The sequence below is a fragment of the Magnolia sinica genome, chromosome 19 (genome assembly GCF_029962835.1).
Source record: "Magnolia sinica isolate HGM2019 chromosome 19, MsV1, whole genome shotgun sequence".
NCBI lineage: Eukaryota > Viridiplantae > Streptophyta > Magnoliopsida > Magnoliales > Magnoliaceae > Magnolia > Magnolia sinica.
The window spans coordinates 53,099,502-53,112,770 of record NC_080591.1 but is presented as its reverse complement, the minus strand read 5'-3'; the positions used below and the strand labels follow the sequence as shown (position 1 = coordinate 53,112,770).

General features: G+C 42.5%; 1 protein-coding gene across 1 annotated transcript in view; it reads right to left on the bottom strand.

The window, feature by feature from the left end:
• Window positions 1–2,553: 2,553 nt before the first annotated feature.
• The window catches only part of LOC131235141 (probable CCR4-associated factor 1 homolog 11), a 33,071-nt gene continuing 22,355 nt past the window's right edge, over window positions 2,554–13,269 (bottom strand). Inside the window, exon 2 of the mRNA XM_058232280.1 lies at window positions 2,554–3,623. Coding sequence (XP_058088263.1) covers window positions 2,694–3,605 — 912 coding nt within the window. The 5' untranslated portion in view covers window positions 3,606–3,623 and the 3' untranslated portion in view covers window positions 2,554–2,693. The remainder of the gene's footprint in view (window positions 3,624–13,269) is intronic.

Here is a 13,269-nt window from a genome sequence, read left to right as displayed (position 1 = left end):
TCTGAATTTTTCAAAACAGAATCCCTTTCCTTCAATGCTTTTGTCTAAGTGGAAAACGATTGCTTGAATACATCCAAATGTACTGCAATGTGATACATGGAGACTTTAACCTTGAATCTGGGTTGTCTTCCAATGACCCAAATGGTTTATAGGATGTGTCTCACCTTGCACGGTGGATATACAAAAAATAAAATCTCTCATATCCAATTATTTCAACCATTTGAAATTTGGGTCTCTTTTGCTTTGAAAATGGACGATCATCATAAACTTCATATAGTCAAGAGGGTTGAAATATTCAATCCGAGAGATTTTTGGTCCATCCCACATTAATAGGAAGCCCTTTAAAAGAACCCAATTACAATGGCTAGTGCTGATGTATCATATTGCCGTACATCGGGATGTCTTGGAGCAAACCTCTTAACTGCAATTCACGTCTTTGTTCCTTTTTATGCTCAATGCTGTTGCATGGCTGTATAGACTGTTGTTGATTGTGTTTCTTTCGGAAGATGCAGTATTCACATGAGCAGAACAGCCATTCTGCTCAATTTAGATTTCCCCCAGCTTGCTTGCCTTTTTATGAAGAACCAGCTTCACGGACTTTCTCTGTTCAGCTGTGTTTCTGAACTTCCCAAACATGAGACTGCTCTCGGTTTAACGTGGACAATGGCAATTGGCATCTGTTCCAAGCAGAACATTAGGCACAGTTTGGAGAGAGCGAAGATTTCCAGCTAATGCTGCTATTGAAACAGACGGGCCGAGATGTGCAGAAGGTGCATTCAGGAAACAATCCATCAAACTGAATTTGCAGGGATCTCAATGCGGCAAGTGGCTCAACCAACCAATTCAACACAATGGCCATTCCGCTCATCTTGAATACAGTAACTTCAAAGGAATTGTTTGAGTTCTCAGAAGAAACTTTCATCCACCATTCATTTTCAGTGGACCCATCACGAACAGAACATGGTCAAGCACCAGAGTGATATTCATTCCAAACCGTTCAATTTTGGTGAATGTATTCAAGGGCTATTGACGATCTTCCCAAACATTCTATTCAAGACTACATAGATCAGGCAGCTAGAATCATTTTATCATTGTGATCCTTCAGGCCATGACCCATCATCCACAGTAGCCTGCACATGCAAAATCGATGGGTCCGACAAGAACTACACTCGCCCCATTGACAGGAAGCAAGGGGACCCAAACATGGAAAACTGTAGGTCTGGATCTGTGTTTCATTTAAGCAGTCAGCCCCAAAAGCTGATGAAGTCTGAGGGCCCACCTTTCTACAATCAGAGACAATAATCATCAAAAGCTGCAAGGTAAGCTGGGGGCCCCACAATTCAGCAGCTGATGGGTGGGCCACATTGCTATGGTCATCAATGACTATAGCGGTAATGGGGCCTGGCCGTATCTGCTCAAAATCTGGCTGGTGGACTACACCATTGACGACTTTAAGTTGACAGGTCCATGTTTCAGCAGCAAACGTGGGGACAGAGTCATCACTTGACCACAATTTTCTATAACTACCATTAATCAACATTCAAATAATAATAATAATAGTAATAAATTTTGATGGGCCCTATGGATGCAGAGACTGTTGTTGGTTCTGTTTCTTTCGAAGATGCTGTATTCGCATGAGCAGAGCAGCTTCATGGACTTTTTCCAATCAGCTGCATTTTTTGCAACTTTCCAAACATCGTTCGAATAGATGGCAATGGCAATTCACACCAAAAGCAATTGTGGCAGAGATCTCAATGCAGCCAATTCAACACAATCACATTCTGTTCAGTGCGAATACAGTAATTTCTAAGTATTTTTGTGATTAATAGACCATCCACAATTCATATACAGTGGACCCATCACAAGCAGATCATATGATTGAACTCAGTTGACTATCTTTCCAAACATTTATATACAAACCAGGCAGCTAAAATCATTTAATCAATGCAATTCTTCAGGCCACACTCCTTCCAGTAGTACACAAACAAGCCTCCATGCTAACTGAATCAAAATGCAGTTTGTCAATGGCAGTGATGGGTCTGAAGGCCCATCATTCTGCAGTCAGGGGACCATAGTTATCAAAAACTGCAAATTACGATGGGCCCCACTATTCAGCAGGTGATTAGTGGGCACAGTCATCAACGACAATGGCTAAAATGGGCCAGTCTGGATCCATTCAAAATCCAGCCGCTGGACTGCACCATCAACGGCTTAAATTCAATGGGCCCGCGATTCAGCAGCTGATGGGCAATCTACAGTCATCAAAAGCTGCAAATGGGACCAACCAGATCCGTTCAAAATCCGGCTGGTGGACCACACCATTAACAACTTAAATTCAACAGGCTCAGCGACTCAGAAGCTGATGGGTACACCACAGTCATCAACAACTGTAAATGGGTCCAACAGGACCCGCTCAAAATCCTCAGCTGGTAGCCCACACCATCGACACTGAAATTCAACGGGCCCATGCTTCAGCCGCGAATGTGAGGCCAAGGTACTGCAATTCGATATAACTACCACGAACAAACATTCAAAAATTAAAAAAACAAAGCAAAACAAAAACACCATGATTTGAATTTTAGAATTCCAAAAAGACCCATTTACACCAATATATAAAAAAGTATCAATTGTCTGTATATATGTATATGAAAAAAAAAGAAGCAAAAATTCAATTCAATTCAAACAATTCCCCATCAGCAGCAAACCTGCTTGAGCCCATACAACACTCCGGCGTGCTTCTCAGTACCATTGGCAAAGTACCTCTCCTTCAACCGTAGGAAGGTGTGCCACGTCAACAGGCTATCAGACCCGGCCTGGTGGCAATTCCCGACAGCCCGATCCACCTCCAACACCTTCGCCAATCGCTCAAGCCCTCCATACAAGCTATCACAGAACGTCATGAGGTACTTCACATCATAAACCATGTTTCCGAAGTTCTCCTTGAGCAATGTGAGAAACTCGCCCATGTCCTCCGGTAGGTCTTGCCAAGTCAGGATCCTGACCAGGTATCCAAAGTCGTAGGCGCTGTGAAAAGTAACCCAGTTCACGGAATTGTTCCCAACAAGCCCAGATCGCTTCATGAGGAACCCGAAACGGGCAGCGTCGATGCCGTAGAGTCGGTTCTGTTCGAAATCGATGCCGTTCTGACGCAAGAGTTGGATTGATTCGGGTGCGTGGGGATCAGAAAGCGGATCGAAATCACGGAAATTGAATTCCCATATGTAACGGTATTGGGTGCCGAAATCGGGAAGGTTGCCGGCAGAGTCAGAGAAGGTGAGTCCGACCTGGATGAGCTTGAGGGCATTGACGTTTGCTCGGAGGATTTGGTAGAGGAGAGCGGATCGGTCCTTCGAAACAGAGTCGGACGTGCCGGGCACGTGACGGTAGACAACTCCGGGGAACTCAGTGTCCATCGCGATGTATGGGTAGCGTTTTAGCAGGCCACGGATTAGGCGGAATTCGTACTCGAGATTCGTTGAGTAGACGGATCGTATGAGAATCGGTTTTGGTGGGACTGAGTCGGTGGAAGGCATGACTCGTTTTGGTGGAACAGAGTCGGTGGAAGGCATGACTCGCTTTGGTGGGACTTTGTCGGTGGAAGGCATGGATCTCTTTCTCTCTCTCTTTCTCCTCTTCTCTGTATTTGAATTTTTGGAACTGTGGAGAAGAGAGCGAGGGTTTTATAAAGAGAGACGGAAGCAAACGCGTTTCTTTTTTAGAAGGCTTTTGAGAGAGCTCTAACCGTACACGAGTGTGTATTAAATCGCGTGTACACGTACCACACGTGTGATAGAATCATATATACGTGTGAGATCCAATCCATCCATATGGTTTTTCAAAACTCAATATGGTCAAATAATCATCTACTATACAATATTGGAAACATATTGATGGGATCTGACTTCAGCAGTATTTTTTTAAATATATAGATATTTTGAATTTGTGGTCCACTGAAGATTATATAAAACTAATTTTTATAATTTTTCATCAATTAAAATTTTAATTTATTATGGACGGATTGGATCTTCTATATATGTATTGTAATTCTGGACGTGACACTCTACCATAGTTAGGTATGATGGCAGCGTACCATATAAAACCCCGTTTTGGAAACTGATAGGAAGCTGGAAACGTGAAAGGGAACGCTGTTTGCCTTCTAACGGGAGTATTATTTGATACTCCGCTGCTCATTACGCTTGATACGAAATACTCTGTGGGGCCCACTGTATTTCCTATGTGTAATCCCTTTATCCGTCGATTTCTCCAGATCGAGTTAGTGCGTGATCCGGGAAATCAGTCACATGTAGAACTCCAGTGGGTCACACCACACGAAGGAGTAGAGATGGGAACTCCTACCATTGGAACTATCTTTGGGCCCACTCCATGTTTTTGATAGATCGATAGTTGTATATATCCATTCATCCTGCAGAGAATACCCTTACGAACGGTCTGAATTGAATATGAACATCACTACGGCCCCAGAAATGTATCAACGGTAGACATTCTCATCCCCACTCTTTCCTATGGTCTGGACAATTTGAACCTTTAATCTGTCTGATTTTCGGGTTCACGGACTAAAATGAGATGACACGAAAGATGGACGGAGTGGATTTCGCACAATTCTTACGCTGGCACCATAGAGGTTTTGTTGCACGGTGCTTGTACAACCCGGGATGCAGGAAATTTGCGCGCACGTGTGGCCCGCTAATTTTGAGTTTGACTCGACTTACTTAATAATTAACGACGATCGACTGATGGGCGCTGGAGACGCGGCTCGCTTCGGCTTTATAGCCGACTTCTCTTGCTTGCGGCTGAATATATATATTATATTATATATTAACCGGCTGAATATATATATTTTAGCTTTATAACGGAACGCTCACCTGCGATCCAGTTCGTACGTACCACATACCAACTTTTTTGAGAACTCATCATATCTGATGAGTTTCGAAAATCTGAACGGTCCACATGAAGCGGAACCTCATGAAACCCTTCTGCCAATTTTTACCTTGAACCAAAACTTCGGTGGGCCATAAAAAATGCAAACAGTTTCTTCCCTTGATTTGAATTTATCTTTTCTATGGCCCACTAGAATCTTAGATCAGGGTGAAAATTCACCCCCTGAAGTTTCATGGGATTCCTCATCTTCTGGACCGTTCGGATGCGACACCCATGATACGTGTGAAAAGGTGCACACGTGCTTAGGTGCGTAGGTGAAAAGGTGCGCACGTGCTCAGCCGGAGTAAACTGGCACCAGCTATATATCTTAAACCGATTCCTCCTAACTCCTTTTATTAGAAATCCAAAAAATGAACGATCGAAAGAAAAGATATAGATATGACAGGATTTTCATACGGGTACAGTCTTCTCGTTCGGAAATTTTTGGTGCACTAATCACCCACGGTGAGAAATTTTAGATCTTAAGACACATGAACTTCTGCTCTAATTTCATAAGCTCTTAAAAATTTGTTTATCAATATATATCAAAGGACTTTAATACAAATACATTGAATTGAATTGGAATATAAGTCTCCCACATCTAACACATATAAGCATACTGTCACGGGTAAAATAAAGCTAAACAAATATATGAGATGGGTGAGCCAAGCAGTCAAACTCAATGACTATGAATTACTTGAGGGCCGGAAAATCACACTGACCATTGGTATCAAATACTTTCTACTTCGGCCTTAGTTGTGGCCCGTGAGCCCTCGAGTACTGACCTCATTCCCAAGGAAGCGGTGCATGTGGATGACTATTCCGACTAGATAGCTCTGACCGTCATGGTAGCTAGTCTTAAACAAGGAAAGTTCTTCTCTATTGATAAGAACCCCCTGAATGAATACTCTCATCGACCTACTTAACCGAGCTAAAAAATATTTAAATACCGAGAAATTCTTTAGTTTACGAAAAACTACTCGAGAAAGAAACAACTCGGCCAAAGATGGGAAGCGAAAGGAAGAAGAGGATCCCTCTGCCGCTTATGCCAAAAGAAAGAAACAGAACGACCAAAACTGAGGCCAACATACCAATCGACATCTAGAAAGTTACTTCCATTGGTACACTCCCTTGAACACCAAGTCGGAGCAGGTACTTAAGGAAGTTGAGATGAGCAAGAAAACCTGATGACAAAGCTGAACCAATCAACCAAGATCGGTAATAAGGCTCACCGACCAACCTCGACCTCGACATCAGGTACTGAGGGATATACCGATTAAAAGACATGGAGGGTAAGCTCTTACCTCACCCATGGAATGCCGATCATTTAAAAATCTATTACCCACGAGGCACTTCGATCGGTGAAACGACTATGCTTGATTGATCGCTTCGGTAGAAGCTACCCATGTTTGACTATAAGAAACCTCCCTCAGTTAAAGGGAAGAAGGTTCCTCCCTCCCTTTTTTTACTATTTTATCTACATATTCGACTGTGAGTAACCTCCCTTTGTAAAAGGAAAAAAGGTGCTCCCGATACTGCTACCATTTCTCATCTATTATTTTACGAATTCTACAAGGAAAGAACTTCTTCAAGTCAAGGGAAGAGAATTTCTTTCAAATCCCAACTATCTGAGCCGTATGATCGACCACAAGGACTTCTCTCAATTTAAGGGAAGAAAGTCCTTCTTAATGCTTGGCTTACCACTGTGTCTACTATTTGACGGTCGACCTATTGATTCTACCATGCACGACCTATCACTACATGCTTGACTTCTCGACTAGAAAACTACATGCTCGACTATTGTATCTACTAAGTCATCATACACGACCACCACACATAAAGGTAACAAAATCGAGAAACATACATGGAATAAGCTGACATTCTCATACATTAATTCAAAAGTTACTTATTGAGCTCGGAAGTAGGGGGCCTATTGTTATGGGTAAAATGAAGTTAAACAAATGTATGAGACAGATGAGCCGAGAAGCCAAACTCAATGACTATGGATTGCTTGAGGGTTAGAAAATCATCCTGACCTTTGGTGTTTGCTACTTTTTACCTTGGCCTCAGTTGTCACTTTGACCATCGGGTACCAACTTCGGTCCTAAGGGACGACCTCAACCTCGGAATTCGGTATGACCATAGACTTCGACCTTGAATACTGACTTCAGCCTCGAGTACCAACTTCGATCTTGGAGGTTGGCCTCGACTATAGACCTTGACCTCAGAGGTCGGCCTCGACTATAGAGCTTGACCTTCGAGGTCGGTCTAAATATCGACCACCGGCTAGAAATAGAAATATCCTTACAATATATAAAAATAGGATTACCCTCCGATATCTGTACAGAAGATCGCGTCGATCGATGTAAAGTTGGAGATATTCTTGAAGTTAGAGTTCGACTCTAATATAGGCACTTCTAGCATATCCAGCAAATCAACTCAAATATATGAGATTGCCTTAAAAGCTTATAAATACCTCCCCCCCTTTAATTCTACTACACCTATTGTGAGCTCATATGCCTAACTTAGGCATCGAAGGGTCCCCGGATTTAACCAGTGCCTCCCCTATCTTCTTTTGTTCTTCATTAAATTATATAAATCAGGCTATTTATTAAATACGTGGCCATGTCTTTTAATTAAATAGCAACATATTCAAAGCTCAAGTGAGGTCGATCTATGGCTTAGTGGTAGATAAAATCTATTCCACGTTAAGACAAATGATCGAGTGCCCATGCGGTGGCTGGGGTGTGTTAGTAATTAAAAAAAAATTTCAAAAGTCAAGTGAACCACATGATGGAAAATAATGAGGATTGAACAATGTAACGCCCTAGAAATTGGGGGCTGTGCATACACTCGGCTCCCGAGTTCCCGGGGTCACTTATAACCGATTTTCATTACTATGCGTTTAATTCAATTTAAATGTGTAGCCTGAAATTTCTTGGAACATGAAGCACAACCACACAAATCTATTGAAATGAAAAGATCAAATATATACAGGTCTAAAAGAATGTAAATGGGTCGCACAAGGCGTCGCCCAACAAAATTATAAGAAAAGAATGCCATGTCCCAAAGAATATAAGGTTGAGTCCACGACTCAACGATCTAAGCTCCACCCGTCAAGCCAATGGAGAGCCGCCCATCAACGGAAAGTAGGATAGCTCGTCCTCTTTGTCTAAGCTCGCGTCGACAAGCTCCTCGAACTCCTCGTCACCTGCAGCTATGGAAGAGTCTGGTTGGTGTTTTAAAACACTGTCCCAGAGTGGGAGTGAGTGATCAATTCAGTGGGTGCTATTAGACTTAAGTTGTAACAAGCATCAGTTATAATAAGAATTTAATGAAAAGTAATCATTCACAAATACCTAACTAATCTTATTAATACACATGCATGGTGGATGATATGATATATGCCCTCGCCACAATTCTCCCTCAAGCGACTCCGTCTAACGATTGCGTATGTCAACACTCCCTCAGAGCGACCTCGACTGCCGAGTCGTCAACCTAACTAGTGTCGTGCAATGATGATGTTAACCGGGTTCTTAATTAGTTCCATTCATCCAGCAGATTTGAGAATTTGATACACCCCACGTATCAAATGCCCTGAACGAGTTACGAGGCCAACAGCCCCCAACGTGTGAGGCTAAGACATCGCGATCCTTGATCCTGTCAGGTTCCCCGTCCCCGACTTCAAGCACACGGGGAGTGCTGAGAGAATGGGATCACTTGCAGTCACCACGGGGAGGCGCGTCACCCCAGCGTAGGCCGACAGCCCGGATACAGTATCCCATTCCACCATGCCCGGCTCACGAGACTGTGGATCAATATTCTATCCGGTATCGATGGGCTACAACGGTGATAGGGTGTTCCAGATACCATACATAAGTGAGTAAACATGGTTAACAACCAGGGTTGGATAGTAAATAAGCTAGACCGCACGAGTCAGGCGAGCACGTGACGGACGACATCGAGCACAAGAGGCCCATGTAGTCGAACTACTGCCGCCCATGTGCACCTGCCCAAATCCATGGGTTTAGACATGGGTGGCCCTACCAATGGGGCTACCGTCTCTCCTCAAGTTTCCTAACTAATCCAAGGATTTGAGAATGACTGTTGACATGCCAACCATCAAGGATATCATCTAGCATACAGTATTATGTTCACATACATTTCAATATATGATTCAAATACTCCTAGCAAGCAAACTACAACATCATGAATAAGGTGCATGTGAGTGGTGTGGATTTGGAAGGAAGTCAAGCACTTCCTACACCTCAAGGGATCAATTACATAAGACCAATGAATCATACACACTAGGAAGTAACACATATGAGAGAAAAAGAAATCAAACAAACATGAGCATATAATCATCCATACACTAGATCATGAGAGGTAAGATTTAACATTAAGGAGAACTAAACATGTTATTCCATATAATCCAACAACATACCATTCCTAGGTTCCTCTAGATTCTTCCATACAACATACCAAGCAAACAAAATCATTAAACTCCAACTATAATTGGTGCTAGGCCACCTAAGGATAATAGTCCGCACCTATGGATCGTTGAGATCTTGGAAACGACCTAGGAGGGTGGATTTTGGGTCGATCGGCTGGAATCCCTAAAGCACACATTTGCATGTTAGAAATCCATGCAAATCCTTTCTCAACACAAGGGTTTTAAGAAAAAGGATGAGGGATCTTACCTAGACGATTCTTGTGGTTGTGGTGTAGGGTTTTTCTTTTGAGAAGGGATAGGGAGTTGCAAGATTGAGTTTCCTTGGGCCCACCTCGATTCATGGTCCACCCTTGCTCTCCTTCACTCTTTCTCTCCTTGCTCTCTCTCTTCTCCCTTTACTCTCTCTCTCTTTCTCTCTTCTCCCTCATCTATGGCAAAATCGTATGGGGAGAGGGGGTGCCCAAATGAGCCCCTTTTATAATGCCAGATTTGGTGGAAATGGCCCCAAGTGTTGGGTTTTTACTATACTAACCCTATGAGAGGGTTTTTCTAGCCTCTAGGGCCCACTATAGGGTGTACAAGTCGATATACACCGTAGGATAGTTAGCCCTAATAATGATCTACGTATGGATATGATCGGCCCGCCATTTGGATGTGCCAATCAACGGATATGATTAGAAGTCTGTTTAACGGTCACCGATGGTCGATCGGGGCTGCGGTTATACGGATGAGTAGAAAAATATCATTACTCCATGTGTGAATTTTGATCGCAACTGACGGTCCGAAACTGTCAACTTTGCATAAAAGTTGACGACCCAATTCACTTAAAATTCAGCTTCTTCCTTTAGGGTATTTGCACTTCTCATGCGCTCGTCCTTTGCACTTCTCATGCGCTCGTCCTTAACTTAAGTTGAGCGGTTCTGGATAGTACCCAGGTCCGGCTCTTGCGATGGATGTCAAGCCCAGTAAGACGGACATTACTCTATAATTTTGTAACTAGTGGCCCACCAACGAGTGGTCTAGAGCTTGTTCGGGAAATCGGGATATTTTTGGAATGAATTAGGTATTGAGATTTCTCGTGAGCGATGATTAGGGTTTGGATTAACTATGTTCATAGTGTGACTTATTTATAACTAGTGAAAGCGGAGATTTAGTCATGATTACTCTAAGCCGTTGGTTTTAGGCTAAAAGAGTAACAGGGTTGATTTGGTCTATTATTTAAGATCCAGGCCTTATCTGACTCTACCCGGTTAGATCTTTAATTTAGTCATGCTTGCCTTCATTAGTTAGCGAAGGGTCGGTTAGATTTGAGCCCTCTGGCCTTAAGTTTCAATAAATTTCCACAATGACCCTCTAGGACTCCTCATTGGCTTTGGAGCAGATTCAACACCCCCCCTGGCCACCAACTTTGGTGTGTAGGTACCTTATGGCCCAATGAAGGGCCACATAAAATTTAGAAACAAACGGATGAACGGATATGGGGTCTGAGTAAACGATTTCAACCTTTAAATGGCTTTGTGGGGTCCATTCTGGTGATTGGAGCAGTTTTGGTGGCCCTCTAGCCATGAAACTTATAGGATAAATGTTCCATGGCCCGATGAAGGGCCATGCAAAATTTGGAGATGATCGGATATGGGGTTTGGTCGTACGGGTTCAATTTGCGATCAACGGTCACCGTGCCACGATCGGGATCCAGATTTTGTGGGCGGGCATATACAAATACATTAGACCTTTATCTTAAATTTGGAAGAAATTCGATGGCTGAAATGTCTGAAATTCCAGTTTTATTTACCAGTGCCAGATTTCAATTCTGGCATTGGTGGGGTACATTTGGTAAGTGCCATATTCCAATTCTGAGTGTCCACTGGGTCCGTGGTCCGTGATGGACCACAAGCCCATTGAGATCTTCAGTTCCCTAAATTTTTAGATTTTTCTGACCCTCCTCGGTCGCTGGGTGGCCCACACGGGTTGTCGTCAAGTGTAAACGGGCCATCTGGCTTGCCTTCAGTTAGATCTTTGGGTCCAATGTGAGTGAATCATGGGGCTAAACTTGATGTTTAAATGATTGGGCAGATTCATTGGCTTCCTATGGTTGATTAAATGGACTTGTGCGGTTCTTTACTGGTTCCACCCATGTTTAAACTATCATTGAGTGCTAATGGTCATTAAGTGATGTTATAAGTTAATTAAAAAAAATAAAATTCAAGGATTTTTGGAAATCCAAAACAGTGAAAATTCAGGATGTTACAAACAACTATAATTGGAATCTTCCCGATGTCAAAAGAGTTTTTGCATGAAGTTGATATTCGTATTTTCCATTCATCCACGTCTACTTTATAAATAGGTTAGATGACAAATAAACATCATAGTAGGCAATAAAAAGGTTTCAACGGTAGTTCATTTTCACCATTGCTTAGTGTGGTGTGACCCACTTGAGCCTTGGATCAGCCACCTTCTCAGGATTCATGCCTTGTGATTAGTCAAAATGGATGGACTATGTAGATTAAAAAAATACATCATGGTGGGCCCATAGAGCCCTTACCAAGGACCAAGTCTTTTAGGCAAGAGTTGATGCAATTCGCCTTCTTGTTGGATAGAAGCAGTTTGCCTATATAGAAAATGTGTCTTATCCACAATGTTTGTAAGTTTTTTCAACTCAGCGTGAACTCAAAATTGAATCATATCCAAAGCTCTGATGGACTACTACACCTTGAGAAACAAGGTAGATAATGATGTCAACCGTTGAAACCTTCAAAAAAAAATTTAAAATTAAAATTAAAACCTTCTGGGTACCCACAATGATGTTTATTTGTCATCAAACTTATTATAAGGCAACATAAATATGGATGAAGTAAAAACACAAATATCAGCTTGATCTACGGCCTCCGTAGCTTCAAGAAGTTTTCAATGGCAGGCATTTAATCACAGTGAAAGTTGGATATACTTCAGATTTGGGCCATGCCCTAAAATGAGCTGAAAAAACAGATGGATGGTGTGGATAAGACATAGACATCTATGATGGGCCCATAGAGTTTACTCAGTACACTAAACATAACGGTGGGCCCAGTGGGGATTCGATTATGGGACTTCCCAACCCAACTGATTCCTTTGCTATGGCTCACTTAAGCTCGGAATCTGCTTGGTTTTTGGAATATCCACTGGAATGAGCATTAAAAAAATTACCGACGGACTGGATGTTACGTTGGGATCACGGTGAGGCCCACATATCATTCACTTTATGTTTCCCTTCCAGGAAATCGGATTGCCTACTGAGTTACTCAGTACGCTCTTCTCGTACTGAATAAACTCTGTTGGGCCCACCGTGTATATATGTGTTTTATCCATGCCGTCTATCCGTTTTCCAGCTCATTTAAGGGGCTGATACCGAAATTTAAACATATAAAAAGCTCAAGTGGACCATACCACAGTAAACAGTGGGAATAATGATTTCCACCGTTGAAACCTTGCTAGCCCCTACAGTGATGTTTATTTGTCATCCAACCTGTTCATAAGATCAAAAAACATAGATGAAGTGAAAACACAAATATAAGCTTTATCCAAAACGTCAGTGGCCCTCAAAAAATTTTCAACCGTAGACATTCAGTTCACACTGTTTCCGTGGTGTGGCTCATTTTAGCTTTGTATATGTTTCGTTTTTGGGCTCAAGCCCTAAAATTATCTGGTAAAATGGATGGAAGGAGTGGATAAAATATATAAGTCAGGGTGGATCGTGGATCCCACAGAGTTTACTCAGTAGCGTACTGAGTAACTCACTACGCAATCCGCTTCCTTGAGTAGCACCAGTACAACTTAGGCTTTGGTGTTTGCCGGAAGACGTAGGTGGGGTACATGTGACCTGAATAATCCAACCCGTTCAT